Source organism: Cottoperca gobio, chromosome 23, assembly GCF_900634415.1.
Source record: "Cottoperca gobio chromosome 23, fCotGob3.1, whole genome shotgun sequence".
Lineage (NCBI taxonomy): Eukaryota > Metazoa > Chordata > Actinopteri > Perciformes > Bovichtidae > Cottoperca > Cottoperca gobio.
The window spans coordinates 14,523,698-14,544,010 of NC_041377.1; the positions used below are offsets into that span (position 1 = coordinate 14,523,698).

The 20,313-nt window shown below is 43.5% G+C and overlaps 2 protein-coding genes and 1 long non-coding RNA gene across 4 annotated transcripts; 2 read left to right on the forward strand and 1 right to left on the reverse strand.

Annotated features, from left to right (window-relative positions):
* The first annotated feature begins 15 nt into the window (after positions 1-15).
* LOC115028604 (zinc finger protein 354C) lies at positions 16-6,219 on the forward strand. Of its 2 annotated transcripts, none has more exons than XM_029462476.1 (7): positions 16-237; positions 1,595-1,803; positions 2,193-2,285; positions 2,435-2,527; positions 2,668-2,778; positions 3,359-3,482; positions 3,587-6,219. In XM_029462476.1, the coding sequence occupies exons 1-7, from the start codon at positions 213-215 to the stop codon at positions 5,251-5,253; spliced, it is 2,322 nt and encodes a 773-aa protein (XP_029318336.1). In that variant the 5' UTR covers positions 16-212; the 3' UTR covers positions 5,254-6,219. The 2 variants fall into 2 exon arrangements, with proteins under 2 accessions (XP_029318336.1, XP_029318337.1); XM_029462477.1 differs by having other exon boundaries at positions 2,438-2,527.
* Positions 6,220-6,644: 425 nt separating this feature from the next.
* On the forward strand, positions 6,645-8,990 carry LOC115028578 (uncharacterized). Its single transcript, XR_003834577.1, has 3 exons — positions 6,645-7,039; positions 8,089-8,384; positions 8,468-8,990. It is a non-coding gene; the product is annotated as an uncharacterized LOC115028578 (long non-coding RNA).
* Positions 8,991-9,599: 609 nt separating this feature from the next.
* Positions 9,600-19,655, reverse strand: LOC115028577 (high affinity choline transporter 1-like). The gene is made up of 9 exons (XM_029462447.1): positions 19,589-19,655; positions 17,959-18,152; positions 17,651-17,764; positions 16,924-17,079; positions 16,572-16,720; positions 12,636-12,779; positions 12,285-12,438; positions 11,945-12,162; positions 9,600-11,384 (listed from the first exon to the last, which is right to left on the reverse strand). Exons 2-9 carry the CDS (start codon positions 18,140-18,142, stop codon positions 10,836-10,838), a joined length of 1,668 nt encoding a protein of 555 aa, XP_029318307.1. The 5' UTR covers positions 18,143-18,152; positions 19,589-19,655; the 3' UTR covers positions 9,600-10,835.
* Between the last annotated feature and the right edge of the window lie 658 nt (positions 19,656-20,313).

Genomic DNA, 20,313 nt, shown 5'->3' on the forward strand with positions numbered 1-20,313 from the left:
TTTTATATACGAATATCCGCCGGAAACACTCGGACTTTTGTTTTGGAAAGCCACTACCCAGCGGTCGCCATTATTCTTCCTGGCTTGACTGTCGGAAGAAAGACGGTTAAATACTTTTAAACATTATATATCGGTGTAAAGTGCAACACTGTGAGCCTATTTGTGTAGTCGGTTGATTAACTCATGAAGTAGCGACGCACCCTGGTCGCAGAATGGAGAAACGATCCGATACCACAGGTAGGTTGCTAAGCTAGCGTTAGCAAGCTAACAGTAGCTGCCGCCGAGAACGGTGGTTGGAAAATAAGGTTCAAAGATAGCCACCTGTTGCCTCAAAGCGTCTGTTTGCTTTTAATCGCAGGTTAACGTGCGTGTTGTAAAGTTTGTTTAAGGTTATTTTGGTGATGTTTGGTCACCAGCCTGCCGGATTTCAAATTAAACCATCCTCCGCTCCCCTCCGGATGTCCCGATCGGCCGCTGTATCGTGTAACGTTAGCTAAAATCAACTATGACGATTCTAATACTTATCAGTATCCACCCCACACGATCTAGTAAAAGTTTGAATGTAACTCGGCCACAGTTAGTTTGGCGCTCATTCTCTTCACTACTGCACGTGCACACGCAATCGTGCACAAGTAGTTTTAACCAACCCATCTGCAGTTTATCTGCAGTATCAAAGTATGTTTTAGCACTGCAGCGCCCCCTACAGCAGAGTCTGGCTCCACCTGCAGAGCCTGTTCTGCTGTTGGTAGTTTGTAAACACACGCGTTACAAACCATATCCTGGTCTTTATCATCATCACTGATATCATTGTTACTGAAGGGCAATCAAGTTAGTTACACTGCCGTGAAACAGATAGTTCAGAACCGAATTAGTCAAATAGACAATACAATTGAAAGCTATTAAAACGTGTATACATGCAACCTTTTCCATATACAATTAAATTGAAGGCCGGGATTCTAAAAATGTACATATATCTTTTAGTTTTGGTGAATGGGACTAGGGCTGCAACTAACAATTATTTTTATTATGGATGAATCGTTTGGTCTTTAAAACGTCAGATAAAAAATGTTCATCCCAGTTTCTTAGTCCAAGTCGATGTCTTTAATTAAATGTTTTATTTTGTCACTCCAAAACCCAAAGATATTCAGTTTAATATGATATAAAACACAGAAAAGCAGGAAATCTCCATATTTGAGACGCTGAAAACAGAATTTGTGCCATTTTGCTTGAACAATTTAAATGATCATCAAACTAGTTGTCGATTCATTTTTTTGTTGACAAACTAATCTTTGCAGCTCTAAATGGGACTCTAAAAAGGGAGCTAGATGATCTGAAACCCTGGTATGTAGGGGATGAGAACTCTCACACAGTCCATTCTGTGACACACTTTCGAGTATCTCTCGAGTGATTTTGCTGCAAGTATTCAACACCCTATTTAGAACATGTTTCTGTTTGACAGTGAGAATACCAACAGATAAAAGACAATGTAAGAAGTAATTAAGTAAAAGACCTATAAAACAGAACTGTCCACATGAACAAAACAAAATAAAACATGCTGCTGGTTTTTCGTACAACTTTGTCATATTCCACACAGGTGTCGGAGGTTCCCTTCCCCTGTCCTCCCTTCGCTTGATGGCTTCCCCTCTGCAGCTGACATACTCGTACATATGGCAGGTCATACGGCAGAGAAACGTGAAGCAGTACGGGAAGGTTGAGGAGTTTGTCACCATGGTGACGCAGACTGTTCCTGAGCTCATAAGCTTCAAGCAAACTGCCCAGCTCCTCTTGGGGTTGAGAGCAAGGGTGAGAGTTTATCATCTTTTGTGTGTGTGTGTGTCTCTGTGTCTGTGTCTGTGTGTGTGTGTGTGCGCATCAAACCGCAGAATGCCATTGATGTTATTAGCATATATCAAAAGGAATCTAGGGGCCACATGCATCCATCACACTGAGCTTGTGATGCTATTTGCTCCCCAGGCTTAATTCCTTCAAATTAGTTTTGTTAAGGTTACTGAGCATCAAATTGGAAGTTCACGCCACCCTATGATGAACTCCATATGTTTCCTTTTACAAACCACTCACATCAAGAACTAAAAGAGCGAACTTATGATCATACGAGGTTTGTTTTATTTAGGTTTTGATTTATGGTATGCTTAGTCTTATACCTATAATCTGTGTCTTCTCTTGTGCTGTAGATCATTTTGGATTTGCTTCACAAAGTCGGCCCACCGGATTCCAAGGCGATTCAAACTCTCATAAATAAGTTGAAGGTCTCTGGATCGTCAGGGGTAAGAATGGGATTTTTTTCTACTTCTGATAAACATAAAGTTGTACCCCATTTAAACACAGCTTGTATTTATTTTTTGATTCATTACGCGAGACTACAGAACCCTTAAGTGTGAATTAAACCTGAGTTACAATATTTCCTGTGTTAAAGAAGGACTCAGAAGTGGAGAAATCTCAAACAAACTTCATGGTGTTGGTCCAGAACCTGCTTAAAAACCCTGCAGAGAGGAAGCGCTTCTTCCAGGTATCCACATCCACACATTCATGTTCTATCGTTGGTTTGTCATCACACAAAGCCAGGAGATAGAGCACATAACATCCATAGATCTCTTTTCAATTTCAAAGTCACAATTATGTTAAACACATAATTCACCCCCCTTGCAGGAAGTGTTCCCTGTTCAGTACGGCACAAAGTTCGATACAGCGCTACAGGCTCTGACTGCAGGGCTGGTGTGCAAGCTGGAGCAAGTTCTTCCTGTTCCCAATCTCTCCCAGGTATGCACATGTACATTTCTTTTTGACATGTACTCCGGTCACAACAGTGGGGTACCGGTCAGAGACAGGAAGTACATTTTTATCTGACTGACCGGATTCAGTGGCAAAATGCACCTCCCAGCCTTAAGGGTGTTTTGTGGATCATCTTTATGGACTGGCCCTAGGGGAAAACAGATGTTTTATTATTTTCTTATCAATGGCATACATTAGTCATTGAACACATTTTTGAATGAAATAATAATAATATAATAATACTTATAAATACAGTAACACGATGTAAAAATTCAATGTAAAGTCTCTTTGACGGGACCAATTCTAGACATTTTAAAGCATCACTTTAAGACATTTTACAGAATGAAATTGAATAAATTGAAATCTCTTCTCAGGATCTGGATGAAGGATTTTGGTAAAAAAAAAAAATACTTTTCTAGGAGAGCTGTTACAATTAGACTTCCTACGATGATATATTCGTATATCCGACTATGAAGACATAAAAACATGATCTAACCTAAGGGGTAAAAAGAAAACATCTATGCTGTTAACTCATTTATTGATTCCATTTCCTGCCTCTCTGCCTCAGCTTGGTGCCATGATCTCAGCGGAGCCGTCTGTCCTGGAGGCTTGCGGAGGCTTCATCCCGGACACTGGGGACCTGAAGACTCTCCTCCTGCACCAGCAGGCCAAGGGACTCCTTGGAATTAAAGGTATACTTAAGGTTGTCTGTGTGAACATGTGATGAAACAGAAAAGAAAAAGAAAAAATCATTACGGTGAAAACTAATTTGACAAATCCTTCTCGCTTCGTGCAGCAACCATCTCGTCCTCGGTGGGAAACTGTGTGCTCTCTTCCCTCGCCTTCCGACCCAAACCAGTAGAACCGCCGCCGCCGGCAGAATCACCGAAGCCTTTAGCGGTCACAATCAACGAAACGAGCCCGGCGTCGCTCAGTGACACTGAAGACCTGGGAGGGATGTCGGATGACTCTGACAGCACGGCAGCTGCTACTGAAGCACAGGGCGCAGGGCGACACGGTCATAAAACAGCTGACGGCATCGCTGAAAAGGAAAAGAGTGTCGCAACAACAGCTCAGGGGGAGAACTTAGTGCAAGAGAAAAGTTGTACTCAGGAACCGCCTGTCACTACTCTACCAAGCGGAGGAGAAGATGCAGTGCCAGAAGCACCAGATAAATCAGAACAGCAGCGGCCTCCGTTGAAATCAATCCCTTTCCGGGTCGTTCAAATGCCGATGAAGAGTGCAGCCAACGCAGGAGCAAAAGATGCCCAAAAGCCCCACACTCAGCGGGTCACATTGCATCAGTGGGTATCACAGATTGCCACAAACTCGCTCTCACTCCCAGCCCTGCCACCACTTCCTCCAGCCAAGTATAGTGCAGAGGATGACATGAAGCCGAGCATCAGAAGAAAAAAGCAAATCCGGCCTCCGGCTGACAGATTCACTTGCAGCGTGTGCGATAAGAGCTTTCCTTATCAGTCCAAGCTTATGGACCACGAGCGCATTCACACGGGAGAGAAGCCTTTCGTGTGCACGGCATGCAACAAATGCTTCAGAACACAGGCGTTCCTCAACAACCACCTGAAGACCCACAGCACGGCGCGTCCGTACGCTTGTGGCCAGTGCGGAAAGTGTTTCACCAAATTGCAGAGCTTGACCAAGCACATGCTGGCCCACAGCGGCCAAAAGCCCTTCTACTGCAACATCTGCAACAAGGGCTTCACGCAGTCCACCTACTTCAAAAGGCACATGGAGTGCCACACGAGCCAGATGACGTTCCCCTGCAAGCACTGCAACAAAAGCTTCCCGACGGCTTTCAAACTGTCGAACCACGAGCGTTGGCACACCAGAGATCGCCCTCACATGTGCGAGCGCTGCGGGAAGAGATTCCTCGTCCCCAGCTTGTTGAAGAGACACATGGGCTACCACATCGGCGACCGTCAGTATCTCTGCTCCCAGTGCGGGAAGACCTTCGTCTATTTGTCTGACCTGAAGAGGCACCAGCAAGACCACGTGCCAAAAGCAAAGATCCCGTGCCCCGTCTGTCAAAAGAAGTTCTCCAGCAAGTACTGCCTGAGGGTTCACTTGAGGATCCACACCCGAGAGAGGCCCTACCGATGCTCTATATGCGAAAAGACCTTCACACAGGTCGGGAATCTGAAGGTCCACATCAGGTTACACACCAACGAGCGCCCGTTCAGCTGCGACGTGTGCGGCAAGACCTACAAGTTGGCGTCCCATCTGAACGTCCACAAAAGGACTCACACGTGTAAGAAGCCCTGGACGTGTGACACGTGCGGGAAGGGATTCTCCGTGCCCGGCCTTCTGAAGAAGCACGAGCAGCTGCACACGAGAGACGCAAACCCCGACTTCTCCGGTAAACGGAGACACAGGGGCAAGCACAAGAAGCACTCCCTCAAGAGGAAATACGACGAGGAAGAGGAGGCTAGCGATGATTATTAATCAAAGAAACATTTTGTATAACATAAGGATGCTCTAATTTCAGGGCCGATCACAATATATAATTAATATTAGCTAATTCAGATAGCTACTGCATCAATGACCCTACGAAACATTGTCATTTTCAAAGTGTTTGTGGTCCAAACACATTTAGAATAATGTTAGAATAATATTTTTCTGATCATCTGATTTAAAAACTACCAATTTGAGTTATGAGGGGTCGCTGGCCGCAGTCGTTGGAGCATCTCAACTAATGAAGCCCATTGTTTTACTCTAATCAGTGCTGTTTTTCATATAATTAAGTGATGAATTTAGGAAATGATGTCACCCTAGGCTGTCACCTTTCTTGAAAGATAGCCTGTAAGATAGCAGTAGAGCATTTTTCTTAAATCGTTTTTTGGAGTTGTCAATTGTTGGTGATCATTTTCAATACAACAAACCTACGATAGGTTATTAGAGTTGTCATTTTCCAAACATTTTGCTACCCAAATGTAGCCAGCCTTTAAAAGAATGGGCATCATGTAAATACAATACAATCATTTAAATGCATGTAACTGTAGATAATTTGTCTGCTAGGTAATAACATGTTGTAGTGAAACATTTTATCTTTGTTACTGTATCCTTGTTGAAACTGTAGGGATTGTAAACTACTTTTAACTATCGCTTTTTTGTAACCCTGAACTGTAAACATCTCGGCTACTCTGCTTTTGTTTTAGAGTAAATAAGCTGATTTGTGTTTATTAGGATTTCACTTTTTTTTCCCAGCAGTAGATGCAATGGTGTTTAACCAACCCAAGAAAATATCACTTTAATTTAGCTTGGACACAATAAACATTATTCATGTGTGATGAGGTTGTGCTGTGAATCTTATCTTTCTCATTACTTATAGTGGGCAGCCATGTATACAAGACATTAATCATATATATCGGGTTTTGATGTTTTGCAGAAAAATAAATACACTTAGCAAAGGATTGTTGTCTTACTGGTTTGTTATCTTGTGAAAGATGTTATTTCACTGCAGTATTGACCAAACTTCCCATCATGAGCCCTGAAATTGGACCTAAATATAGGGATTTATGTTTCGTTAGTCAAACTATCGGTACTCAAAATTATTGGATATGTTGACAATTTTTGACTTTCTTAGTGGAGACTCTGTGTTGACATATTTCTCGTTGACGGCATCCTTTAAGTCTATAAATAGCGTGCATTTAGCGAGACCAATTCAGCGCTAGCAGAGTCCATTTCTACTGTTCCTGCTATGCGAGCCAGACCGTTATCAGGCATTCAGTTTCACCTTAACGGTCACCTGATTGGCTCATCATGAGCAGTCACCTGATTGGCTCACATAACAACGTCATTTAGGTGACAAGAGGTAAGAGCGCCATTTTGAAGAAAAAAAAATCAAAACATTCAGCATCCACTACCACTTCTGTAGTTATTTTTGGTTTAATTATAAAAAGAAAGAAACGGACATGGCGCCTGCGGTGTACTGGTCTCATGAAGAGACTGAGGCACTTATTGCAGTGTAGTTGGAGGAAGAAATACAGGACTGGAGGAAACATTTCAATATGAGAAAGTCTACAGGGAAGTGTCAGGTCGACTGGCCGCCATGGCGATGAGTTGCTCTGTGAAACAGTGCAGGGAGAAGATAAAGAAGCTGAAACAAGAAAACAGGAAAGTAAAACAACACAGTGAAAGAAGTATGGCTTCAAGTTCTATGACGCAATGGAGGCTACCATGAGACAGAACAGTCATCCACCATGATCCCTGAATTCAGACGTGGAAACGGGTAGGGAGTCTTTGCTGTTCTAATAGAATAAAAGTCATATAAAGTATGAATTGCATGGTCTTCCATCAACCAAACATTCACATTGGTTTAATCTTTCACCTGGGTTTTTGCATAAAAAATATCAAGGAAAATGTAACGTTACAGATAAACATGTGTCAAACTGTTGCCGTTTAGGTTTACCTACAGTTTATTGGTAGTTAAACACAAACCGTATAAGACACAATTAGTACGAATACATAATGCAGTAAATGCTAACCACAATGTACAATAAGTCTCATAAGGCCTATTCGCACGGGACTACTATTAGCACTTTGGTAATGTAATAATTGTGGAGGTTGTCTCCGCAAATGACCTACCATATTTAGCCTAACACAGGGGTCATGTGATGGGATTAGTCCTGTGTGAATCGGCATCTCTGTGATTTGGGGTTGTTTTATTGTTTTTACTGGCAGAGCCTTGACCTTATGTCCCGGGGATAATATCAGTAAATTCAAGAAAAAATCCAATCTTTTTTGGCATCATGGCTGATCCTCAGTTCTTACGTTCAGAAACAACAGCGCCATCGCTTCTCAGTCAGCCACAGTCTGTCCTGGATGAGGGCACTGAGTGTAAGTAAGAAATACAATTAGAAACCAGAAAAAATTATGGTTAGCAGTCGCCATCTGAAGATTGTGTTTCTGTTTCGCTTAAATTGACAGTTCACCCCAAAAGTTAAAAAAAAACAGCATGAGGGTAAATGTGTTTTTGCTTGATATGTATGCTTCTTTTTATGTACAAAGAAGGAGAAATCTTTGTCCAGCTTCAGCTCCCAGCTTGTGTTGTTGGACCAAGAGAGGAAAAACAGTCAATATCTGATTGTGAAAATATAGATTGTGATATATTGCATGTTATATACTTCCGCCAGACCAGAGAAGCCCTCAAGGTCACAGATATATCATCTCATCATCATTAAATGAATGACAAGCCATGCACTGAAACCCCCGTAAGCATTAAATGTCTGTCAGTTTGTCATTTATATATATTTTCTTTCTATTTTGCTTTTTGTACAGATGAAACTCAGTGGTTGCCTGATGAAGTCCAAGTGCTGATGACCTTCTGGGCACAGCCAAACATTCAGAAACCACTTCTCACCACAGCAACACACAATCAAGTCTTTTATCAGCAGTGATTGGTGAGGTTTAACAAGACCACACATCAGGGAATAACCTTAAAGAGGAGTACAGGAAAATCCAGGAAGCGGAACCACACGGGGGGGGGGGGATGTTAGAAACGACTGGTTTTCTGTTTCGGACAGTGTCCTTGGCCCCGGTGAAGAGACTTCTACAGAGGGGGATTCATCCGCATGGTATGTTGTTTTAAAACTAACCTTTTTATCGGCATCTTTGAGCGCTGTCACCGTATTTAACTAAGTTACAATGCTTTCAACAGATGCGCTGCGGGCTGTTTGGACATCAGATGAAGTGCTGCTCAGCCGATGGGCAAAGGGGAGCGTCCAGGAGCCGCTTCGATCAGCTGAGCTCCGAGCTCGCCGCTCAGGGCTCTGGTAAAACTGCCAGCCAGTGCAGGTCAAAACATAAAACTGCTGAAACAAAAGTAGAGAAAGATTAAGGAACAGAAGGGACCTTGGTTTCTACAGACGTTCCAGCAAGACCTTTCTGAAACAGTGGACTTGTTAACTGCTGTAGTCAAATTAGTCACATGCTTTTCTGTAAATGTGTGATGCAGTATGTGATCTGTATTTTTATTTTTGAAAAATAAATGTGGCCTTTCTGAGAAAAGTAGATAGTAGTCTGTGCTAAAATAAAATAAAGTCTAAAAAGGCATTGAATTCATTAATCTAAAAATAAGGCCTTAATTGGTATTAAAATGTCTTAAATCAATTTTTCAAAACTCTTAAAAATGCTAACATGGGAAGTATAATGCAATTAAAAAATCTGGAAATAATTGTTAACATTCATATTGTGTTTGTTTGCAGAGTCACCGTCTTGTCAACGACATGGAGAAATACTTTATGTTGTATGCTTAAGAAATTAATGTTATTTTTTTCCCCTTCAATTTTGGTTATTGTTAAGTTAGTCTTAAATTTCTACCCAGTGGTATTTAAAAAGTCTTAACCTTCCTTTTAAGTTTTAGGAACCCTGATAAATATAATGACTATTTGTTTGGGAACACATGGACTGACCTTTGAACCTTTGACCTGTGATCAGGAGGTTAGTCTCAGTCTATAGTCGGAGTCCACTTTTCATTCATTTTGGAAAACGTATTTACACACAATTAAAAAGAACCTTTCCCTTCTCTGTAAGAGACCGAAGGGAGAGATCATTGAGGACGCTGTCCATGGAGCTCCACCTCACTTTGCCCGAAGCCTAACTCTAACACTCAGTATGGACCCCCATGTGTTTTAGTCTGAGTGCCCTTTTAACTGCTTTATGACTCCTTTTTATTCCCTTAGGATTTCTGTCTTCTCCTTGATGTTTAATTGATGTTTCCTTCCATCTGCTCTTCAGTGAAGATGCAGGAAGAGGCGTCAAACCACTTCAGGGTTTTAGAGTTTTTCTGGTTTTGCGACCGTAGCTCCATTTCCTGTGTAATTAAATGTACCAATCGGACTCTTTTATATTTATTTTATTTTAATTCAGCTGCTCTAAAAGTGGCACCCTACTTCATACTTTTAATGTTACACCTGGTGTTCTGCATCAAATGAAAACACATAAGTTTATTTGTGTGTTTATTTGCTATTGACACCATTTAACAGGAATTGTTCACATCCTGCTCATGGTCAGCAGAATGAGGCCACAACGCACACATTCGTATGGAAATTCATCTCCACACTGGATAATCTTTTGCCTATACCAGATATTAAACCGGTGACTTTGTTTAAATCTTTTGTGATCATTGAAATGTAAAAAAGAAAAAGATGCATGTCATTGTTTCTAAGCAAAAATCAGGGTAAATGCTAAAAAAGCACCAGATTCTACGAGGAACAGTGCACACATACAAACATACATGTCCTGAATATTCCCTCTGAGTATGCAGGTACTCTGTGACATTGTGAGGTGTCTTGACTCTAAACATTAAACGTACACCTCAACATAACTGTGCGTGTTTGCAGCTATCTCATATTATAACATTTTTTTATATCTCCTCACAAGCTGCTCTCAAACTCAGAATATGTTTTTGCCGAGACCATCTCTTCCTCACAAGCAGAACTCGAGGGAAGTCGCTTCAGAGCATCAGACCTGCTCTACAGGAGTTTGATTACAGTGAGGATGAGGAGGTCTGTAGCAAAGGAGATGAAGAAATCTGCAGCATCAAGTTTTGAACACTATTGAAAATAATTGCTCCCACGTATATGACTACCCCTACCCCACTGACATTTAATTTAACATACATTATTTTCACTGATATGAGCCATAACACTCAAATTGTCATTTCCATCACAATAATCAAAGTGGTGGAAATGACGTTTTGACACATTTCAAAGAAAATCTCATGATATGTTAGCATGCTAACGTCTGCTTTAGAGCTAGCATTAAATAAACACGAAATTGACGATACCAAATGTTGTTTTTCTTATTATTTCTACATTTAAAGGATATATGAGCTATTTGGAAATGAAAGCCAAGAAACATTTTCGATTGCTGGTGAAGACAACAACTCCCATGAGCCCTCGCTACTTTCAAAGGAATATAAGACCCTATAAGAAAGGAACTACACACAACCACATATTGTATTTGTTCAGTTTACACAAAACAAGTATCAATAAGTCAGTGAAAGAATCTTCAACTCTCAGAGATCACCCACACGCTGTAGGAATGACTTTGCACGGAGACGATAAGGGAACATCTTCTTCATTCAGTCCACTCTTCCTCCTCGTCTCTTCGGACTGGTGCCGTGTGGTGTTTGTGTCTTGTTCCGCGTCACTTATTTTTTTCAGCAGCCCCCTCTCAGACAGGCACACAGCGAGACGTGACGTTAGCAGAATGGTCCCGATGGTGAGGAGCATGATCGCGGTGCGAAAAGGGAACAAGCGGTATCGGCGACCGTCCTCCTGTATCTTGTCCAACGGCAGGGGCAGCAGGTCAGGAAGGCCTATCAAAGGTTCTCCCACCAAAATCCTCAGCATTAGTGAGAACACGAAGCCAGAGCAGGCGCCGTAGTGGTTCACCCACCGAGATAAGTAGAAGGTGCATGTTACCTGGGGAGTCATCATGGAGTACAAGACGTCTGCGCTGACGATCCAGAACACGTGAACAGACTTCGTGGTCATGGCCAGGCCTGCTCCCAATATTCCACACAGGAGGATTGACACTTTAATTGCTGCAAGAATCATTTTTTCTGATGCCTGCAATAGAGGAAATCATTGTTATAAAGCCATGAAGTTACTTTTATTGAACCGTAATGTTGATTTTTGATGTTCTACAATACAAATGTGAGAGAACCACGTCAGTGTTGTGTGTTTTAACCAAGTTACTACAAATACACTGACATTAGTGCAAAGTTTAAATCATACCCAATGTACCAATGTTGTCCAATGTGCCTTCTGCAATGTTAAGTTTAAGTTAAGTTACTTTAAATTACTTGTGTTGTAATGCAAAGATATGTTTTACAATGATGTAAAAAAGCAGCAAAAAGAAGCCAGAATAAGCTAATGTTTTAGCCATTTAGCCACTAAATAAGCACACACCAAATGACAGCTGCACTTTGTGTCTTGTTCTAATTAGCAAATGTTAGCTAACGTTCTAAGAGCGTAACATGGTACACATAAAACCTGCTTATCAAAGCATTCCTGGGCCTGACTACAGCCACAAGCACGGCTGTAAACTCTTCGTCTTTAATTGTATTTACGCATGTATTCGGCCATTTAAAGATGCCGCGGTGTGAGCAGGTCACGCGAGATGTTACCTCTTTGTAGATGATGTTCTTGAAGATATTTCGGCCCAGTTGGGAGGCAGCAGACAGGAGTGCGGAGTCAACTGAAGACATCACAGAAGCGGCAAGTGCTCCCATACCAACCAGTGAGACGTAGTAAGGGCAAAGATGCTGCAGGGCGATTGGCAAGATCATACCAGCTTTGCCCTCTTCATACGGGCTGGGTGAACCGTAGGAGGTCTGGTTCCAGTCTGACAGACAGTAAGCATATGTAATTACAACAGTTAATTGTGTTTCTCCTACTTATAGTACTACAAAAATGCTCATTCCAAGACTGACAAAGACAGCAAAGACAATAGGAAGATCTAGGTACCGGTAGATGCCGCCGCTGCCCCAATTATAAGTGACGGGATGCCAAGGATCGGGCATAATACTGCTGCAACATAGCAGGTGATCTTAGCTTGGGCTTCAGTGGCTGTAGACAGGATTCTCTGGTAGAAAGCCTGGTAGCAGATCCCTCCAATGGCCTTTGAATGAGAAAATCAAGTTAATGTTGGTAAAACATTACATGACACTCCAGTAGAGGGAATGGTTTTACATGAAACACTTAAAGTCACAGTGTAGTCTCTCTTGATATTGCATATTTACAACTTGAGAGAGATTTTTGTTAGTGAAATTGCCTTACTACAATAAGTAGTTAGGAGCCGTTATTGGTGTCAATTACCAATAGTAATATGTCATCCAGCCAGCGACCTGCATCTTCGAGCTCCAGCGTGCCAATCCATGGTTTCTGGTGCAGCTGGGTGACTGCAGCAACAGTAAAGTTAGCAGAGGAGGGGCTTGCCAGTATAAAAGGCACGCAGAGCCACTGAAATTATGAGGGAAACAGTATCAGTCCTGCATAGTTCTATCAATATAAAAATAGTACTCACATTGCCACCAACCATTAGGGTTACATGATATTGCAAAAAACTGACATTGCAAAAAACAAAAGTGATTTATATTGCGATCTGAACAATCCATCCATCCATCCATCATCTATCGCTTATCCGGGATCGAGTCGCGGGGGCAAAAGCTCCAGTAAGGAACCCCAATCTTCCCTTCTCCGGGCCACATCCTCCAGCTCAACTGGCTCCTTTCAACGTAAAGGAGCAGCGGCTCTACTCCGAGTCTCTCACGAATGGCTGAGCTTCTCACCCTATCTCTAAGGGAGACGCCAGCTACCCGTCTGAGAAAACCCATTTCGGCCGCTTGTACCCGTGATCTCGTTCTTTCGGTCATGACCCAGCCTTCATGACCATAGGTGAGGGTAGGAACGAAGATCGACCGGTATATTGAAAGCTTTGCCTTCTGGCTCAGCTCTCTTTTCGTCACAACGGTGACGCTGCTCCGATTCTCCGGCCAATCTCTCGCTCCATCGTCCCCTCACTCGCGAACAAGACCCCGAGGTACTTGAACTCCTTTCACTTGGGGTAATGGCTCATTCCCTACCCGGAGTAGGCAATCCACCGGTTTCCTGCTGAGAGCCATGGCCTCAGATTTAGAGGTGCTGATCCTCATCCCAACCGCTGCACACTCGGCTGTGAACCGATCCAGTGACTGTTGAAGGTCACAGACCGATGATGCCATAAGGACCACATCATCTGCAAAGAGCAGCGATGAGATCCTCAGGTCACTGAACTGCTACCCCTCTCCTCCATGACTACGCCTCGATATCCTATCCATGAAAATCACGAACAGGATTGGTGATAAAGCGCAGCCCTGGCGGAGGCCAACATTCACTGGAAACGAGTCCGACTTACTGCCGAGTATCCGGACACAACTCTCGCTTTGGGCGTACAGGGATTGGATGGCCCTCAAAAGTGACCCCCTCACCCCATACTCCCGCAGCACCTCCCACAGTATCACCCGGGGGACCCGGTCATACGCCTTCTCCAGATCCACAAAACACATGTAGACCGGATGGGCGTACTCCCAGGCCCCCTCCAGGATCCTTGCAAGAGTAAAGAGTTGGTCTGTTGTTCCACGACCAGGACGGAATCCGCATTGTTCCTCTTCAATCAGAGGTTCGACTACCGGCCGAACCCTCCTTTCCAGTACCTTGGAGTAGACTTTACCAGGGAGGCTGAGAAGTGTGATACCCCTGTAGTTGGCACACACTCTCTGGTCCCCCTTTTTAAATAGGGGAACCACCACCCCGGTCTGCCAACCCCTAGGCACTGTCCCAGACATCCACGCAATGTTGACGAGGCGTGTCAACCAAGACAGCCCCTCAACACCTAAAGCCTTCAGCATTTCTGGACAGATCTCATCAACCCCTGCGGCTTTGCCACTGTGGAGTTGTTTGACTACCTCAGTGACTTCCATCAGGGAAATTGACGATGATCCCCTATCAGCTTCCAGCTCTGCCTCTACCATAGAGGGCGTGTTAGTCGGATTCAGGAGTTCCTCAAAGTGCTCCAGCCAGCTTGGATGGTTCCTCGCTTCCCCCTCCATGACTAGCACAGAAGTCCAACAACAAACGACCATTCGGGTTTAGATCAGGGAGGCTCTTCCTCCCAATCACGCCTCTCCAGGTGTCTCCATCGTTTCCCACGTGTGCGTTGAAGTCTCCCAGCAAGACTACGGAGTCCCCTACTGGAGCCCCCTGCAGGGCTCCATTCAGGGTCTCCAAGAAGGCCGAATACTCAGAACTGCGGTTTGGGGCACAGGCACAAACAACAGTTAGAGTTTTCCCCCCATAACCCGAAGGCGTAGGGAGGCGACCCTCTCGTCCACCGGGATAAACTCCAATGTAGCGGCGCTCAGCCAGGGGCTAGTGAGTATCCCCACCCCGGCCCGACGCCTCACACCTTGGGCAACTCCGGAGAAGAATAGAGTCCAACCCCTATCCAGGAGTACGGTTCCAGAGCCAAGACTGTGCATAGAGATAAGCCACACCAGATCGAACTGGTAGCGATCCACCTCCCGCACTAGTTCCGGCTCCTTCCCCCACAGAGAGGTGACGTTCCACGTCCCCAGAGCCAGCCTCTGCTGCCCGGGTCTGGTCCGTCGAGGTCCCTGACCATCACTGCCACCCGTGTGACAGCGCACCTGACCCCAGCGGTTTTTCCCATGAGTGGTGGGCCCACAGGATGGATGGATGGGAGGCACCACGTAGCTTCTTCGGGCTGTGCCCGACCGGGCTCCGTGGCAATCCCGGCCACCAGGCGCTCGCTATCGGGCCCTCCCTCTGGACCTGGCTCCAGACTGGGGCCCCGGGCTTCCTCCAGGCAGGGTCTCTCCTTTCCTTTCCCTTTCTTTCATGAAGTCGTTTTTGAACCATTCTTAGTCTGGCCCCTCTCCTGAGACCAATTTGCCTTGGGAGACCCTACCAGGAGCACTAGGCTCCAGACAACACAGCTCTCAGGTTCATAGGGACACACAAACCTCTCCACCACGATAAGGTGATGGTTCCCAGAGAACTGAACAAATACAGGAATAATCACCCTATATAATAAGTTAAATATAAGTTTAATGCATCAATCTGACACACATTGGTTGCATGTTCTATGTGAATGGTGATGACAGGCAAATAGTCTGCCGTCCTACCAAAGCTTGTCACAGCGCACATGGAGGACAGGGCCAGCCAAGGATCCTCCCACATGAGCAGCTGTCTCTGACCCGCTCGTGTGGGAGGAAGTGTGAAATTATCCACAGTTCATTATGAAACTATGGCGGGCCTACCTAGATTCTAGGAAAATGACATACTATAGGGAGGTCTGGTTGTCAGTGCTGGTTCGAAAGCGTGCGTTTCATTTCCTAGGCTGCTAAATATATTAACTGTCAATAACTGTCTGCATCTATGTTTTTTCAAGATCAGGGAAATTCCATACACTCCAGCCAGCGCCACCTATTATATTAACATTGGGCCCGCTAAGAAAAAAATCAAATGCCTCTTCCCTACAGCCCCACCAGTCACCATATCATTGTGGAGACTCTTGTCCACAGTCAGGGATAAGGTTGACAGAGAGGAGGTGTAGTGTCACACACACAGCTTTATTGGCACACAGGTAAGCTTTCTATTACAGGCACAGCTCTCCTGTCCGTCGCTCGGCTATCCGCTGCTCTCCAGGCTGCGCTGCGTCGTGGCTCACCAAGCGTCTCCGTCTTCTCGGGAACCCAGCCTACTGCAAGAGAACAGAACCAGGCCATCACCGTGCATTTATTATGTGACTGATTACCTGATTCCGTTCAGCTGTCTGGCCTCCAGCTGGGACACTCCTGTCTCTCCCCAGCAGCCGGCGCCCTAACCACACCCCACTGCCACATCATGTAAACACAACTACAGCCTCACCAGCTGTATTTAGCAAGACACACATGCTAGTGTCAGCATTGTACCGCAACACGCTCACAACGACGATGATGAGCAGCTTTAAAATTTCCCAAATTAGTTTTATCGTAATTTGCGCGCTAAACCACAAATATCAACCTGATGAAGTCAAGGGATTACCAAAGTCAGTGTGAATCATCCTCTGGGGACCATGAATAGTTTGACAAAATGTCACGGCAATCAACCAATAATTGTTGACACGGACCAATACTGCCAAGAGCCACGCCGCCGGGCTAAAAGTCTCGCATTTAAATGTTTAGAATTTTCCCATAAATGTCATGTTCGTACCAAGCCGACGAGCATGAAGCTAAGCTGGATGACGTCAGTGTAGGCCACAGAGTACAGTCCTCCCATTAACGTGTAGAGAATTGCCACAGCAGCGGAGATGCCCACAGCCAGCGATGAGTGGATATCCATGACAACGCTTACCGTCCCTCCTGTAACCACAAACATGCATCCAGAGTGAGGCATGCACTACGTTTACAAAACTCACACTCTGAAACAACAAAGTAAAATTGATGGCATATCATTTTCACTATTTTAAAATTGTTATCTGAAAATAATGCGTATTTATAGACACAATAGATGAACTACTATCAAGATCGCAAAAGATTTACATTTAAGGTTGTTTTGGTCTTACCCAGTGCACCAAGAATACATGATATCCACAAGATATCGCCTATGAGAGCGGGAATGAAGAGAACAGCAGCTACAGCGTTGCCATATTTCTCCTGAAATGGGTCCATGAGGGTGAAATACTTCTTTGACCGTATAGGTTTGACAAAGAAGAGTGCACCTGAAGTCACACAAGCGGATGACAAAATATATTAGCTGTTAATGTAATCTCTGGGAAAGATAGTGTTCACTATGTATCAGCAGGATCCTGATGATCACACCCATTCTCCACTCCCTCCACTGGCTTCCTGTCGCATTCAGGATAGAATACGACATCTCCCTATTCACCCATCAGTGCATACATGGAAATGCTCCTCCGTACCTCAAGGAACTCCTCCACCAACAAACCTCCATAATGCAACCTCCGCTCCTCTAAAAAAACTTTGCTCCACCCCCCCAGGACAAAGCTCCGCACCATGGGCGATCGGGCCTTCTGCTCTGCCGCTCCTCACCTGTGGAATTCCCTCCCAGAACACCTGAGGGCTCCACAGACCACCGACTCCTTCAAGAAGAGCCTAAAAACCTTTCTTTTCACAAAAGCCTTTCCGTAAATTCTTATGTTGTTGTTGTTGTTGTCCTGCATTTTAGCGCCTTGAGGTTGCTTTTAGCTTTGAAAGGCGCTTTATAAATACAATTTATTAGTATTATTATTTTGCAGTTGACGCTGAGCAGTTGTATTTGACCTCACTCACCTATAATCAAGTTAAGGGCAAAGGCGATGGGTCCGGTGGCCCACACCAAGCCCTTTTTTGGATCGTAGACAACTTCAGCAGTACCCAAAATGTAGCCACCTCCCACCCAAGTAGCTGCAAAACATCAGGATACATTAAAGAATGAATGAAACGAGGTCCACCATTTGTAAATTGATAGAATTACAAATTAAAAATGTGAAAACATTTGCTTTGAGTCCGCTGATTTCAAAATAAAAGTCCCAGAATGATCTGCTATTACGAACATTTGAGGCCCCATTCAGTACCGGTAACTAGGATCTATTATTTACCTGTCATAGTAAAGATGCTGACCCAGAGGTTTAGGTTCCGCCCTCCAACCATTGCAACTTCACTGATCTTCCCGGAGCACTTCTTCGACTCGTGTTTGGCCTTTCTGGATGCCCAGATACCCGTGCCCAGTACGATCAAGTAAAACACTCCTATGGAGATCAGTCCTGGCCAATTTACCGCCATCCTTCAGTGTCTGTGGGGAAAAGACACAAACATTTATCTTTCATCCCCATCCATTAAGCATGGATTGCTTGCAGTATACTGTCATATAAATAAATAAATGTAAAAGTAACTCTGCCAGTGACTAACTACATGAAATAAATGCAATATGATTATAGGTTTTGCAGCTAAGGAAAATTGTGGTTTCATAGTATGTGCTAATACTGAAGTTGATACATACAAAGTCGTAAAAGATTTTATGACACATAGATGATCAGACAGTCCCAACAACGATTCATTCATTCATTCATTCATTAAACGGATTGGATCGTTTGGTCCACAAAATGTCAGAAAATTGTAAAGCAAAAAAGAAAATGCATATTATGACTTCCAAAGCCCAAAGAGACAGAGAAGGCCCATATAAGTAAAGCAGAGACTGTGTGTGTGTGTGTGTGTGTGTGTGTGTGTGTGTGTGTGTGTGTGTGTGTGTGTGTGTGTGTGTGTGTGTGTGTGTGTTTGTGTGTGTGTGTGTCCTATGCTATCAAATATGCATAACATCTATTTAAGACACGCAGACAAACGCCTCATCCAAAACCAAGGACGTTGGCTGTGGGGTCTGTGTCATGGGAGTGTTGAATATTTGTAGCGGCGTTTAAACAACCTGTGTACATGTGGGCCAGGCCTCAGACATTGGTTCTGTCACATAGTCACACATCTGCTGGGGATTCTGCTCTTCTCCCTTCAATGGAAACTTTTCAAGAGAACTTGGCTATCCATCATAGACACACATACATAACATACATTTTGAATGTTACATTAATAAACCTCCTGCAAGATCATTCTCCACACATTGTTCAACACAGGGTTTTTTCCCCACAGGTTGCGTGATAACTCATGCCATGTAATAGTAGTAGTAATATTTGTAGGTGTTTTGTGTGTTTTTTATGACTGAAAAATCAAGAATAAAATCTAGAAAGTTGTCAGATTCTTGGGGATCCTTTGGAGATTTACACAGTTGCCTCTTGTTAATATTATCGTGCATATCAGCCTATATATAATTATGAGTATAGCAATGTAAATCCAAGCTGCAAGCTGAACATTTAGAAGCACATCTTATTAAGAAAATATAAATGTGCATTTTCTGAACAGTGTGTGATCAGAACATAAATATCTCTACTGTAAAGTTTCTGAATTCACACAACTGCTAAATCTTCATTTGCAATTCTGCTCCTCGTGTTTATTGTTATACCAGTATTGGTCCGAACAATTTCCAATAAACCAAAAAATATCACAATCAATTCAAACTTACAGTAAATAAATATTTTTTTAAAAACAACAGAAACTCTGTTACTTGTCCTTTTTTCTTCCAAGATAAAAAGAAAATGAAAATATACATGTGTATATATATATATATATATATATGTGTGTATTCTCTCATAATAATGATCAGAATGATGCATTTTTAATTACCTGTATTGCCTTTTTGAGGAGGGTAAAAGGTTTGAGTAGAGGTCCTCTAAGCCAACTTCCAACAAAGTGTAAGGAGGAGTGATTACTGTTATGCTGGTAGAAGACAATGGGTGTCGTTTTAACTCTTCCTTCTTGACTGATAACTGAATGCTGAAATATGTGTTTTAACCCCGGGGGCAGTTTAGGATTGCAGCGGCACAAATTGGCCCGTGTTGTCACTGTATTGCACCTTCAAACACTCATTCATTTTAGGTTAACCTCATTTTTACTAAATTATTATTGTTATAAGTATAACCTTTGCGTAAACTTCCCCTGAAACAGGTGTAAATAGAGCATTTGTTGGGCAGATTTGGTGCATTAACCCGTTTTAATTCGAAGTTGTTCAGTCGTTTTGACGTTGTTAATGCACACACGGCATACGTTTTTGGCCAGGGCAATAGGTCTATAATAAACTGTCTATCTTACCACAGCTCCACCAAGTGAATTGTAAGGTATTGTACTGTATGTTTTGAGCAAGAATGGTTTGACCCTAGAGTGAATTTCCATGATAATTTTACTTCTTTGTTCTCCGTCTGTGAAACTGTTCATATTTTTCCATCTGTGAGAGTTCCCTTGACCTTGCAGTATATTTCCACTGTGAATGTACTGTACTTGCATCTTCATGTGTCCATATCTGTGAGAACTGTGTGCCTCCCTCCCACCTTTTAGAGATAGTGCCATGGGAA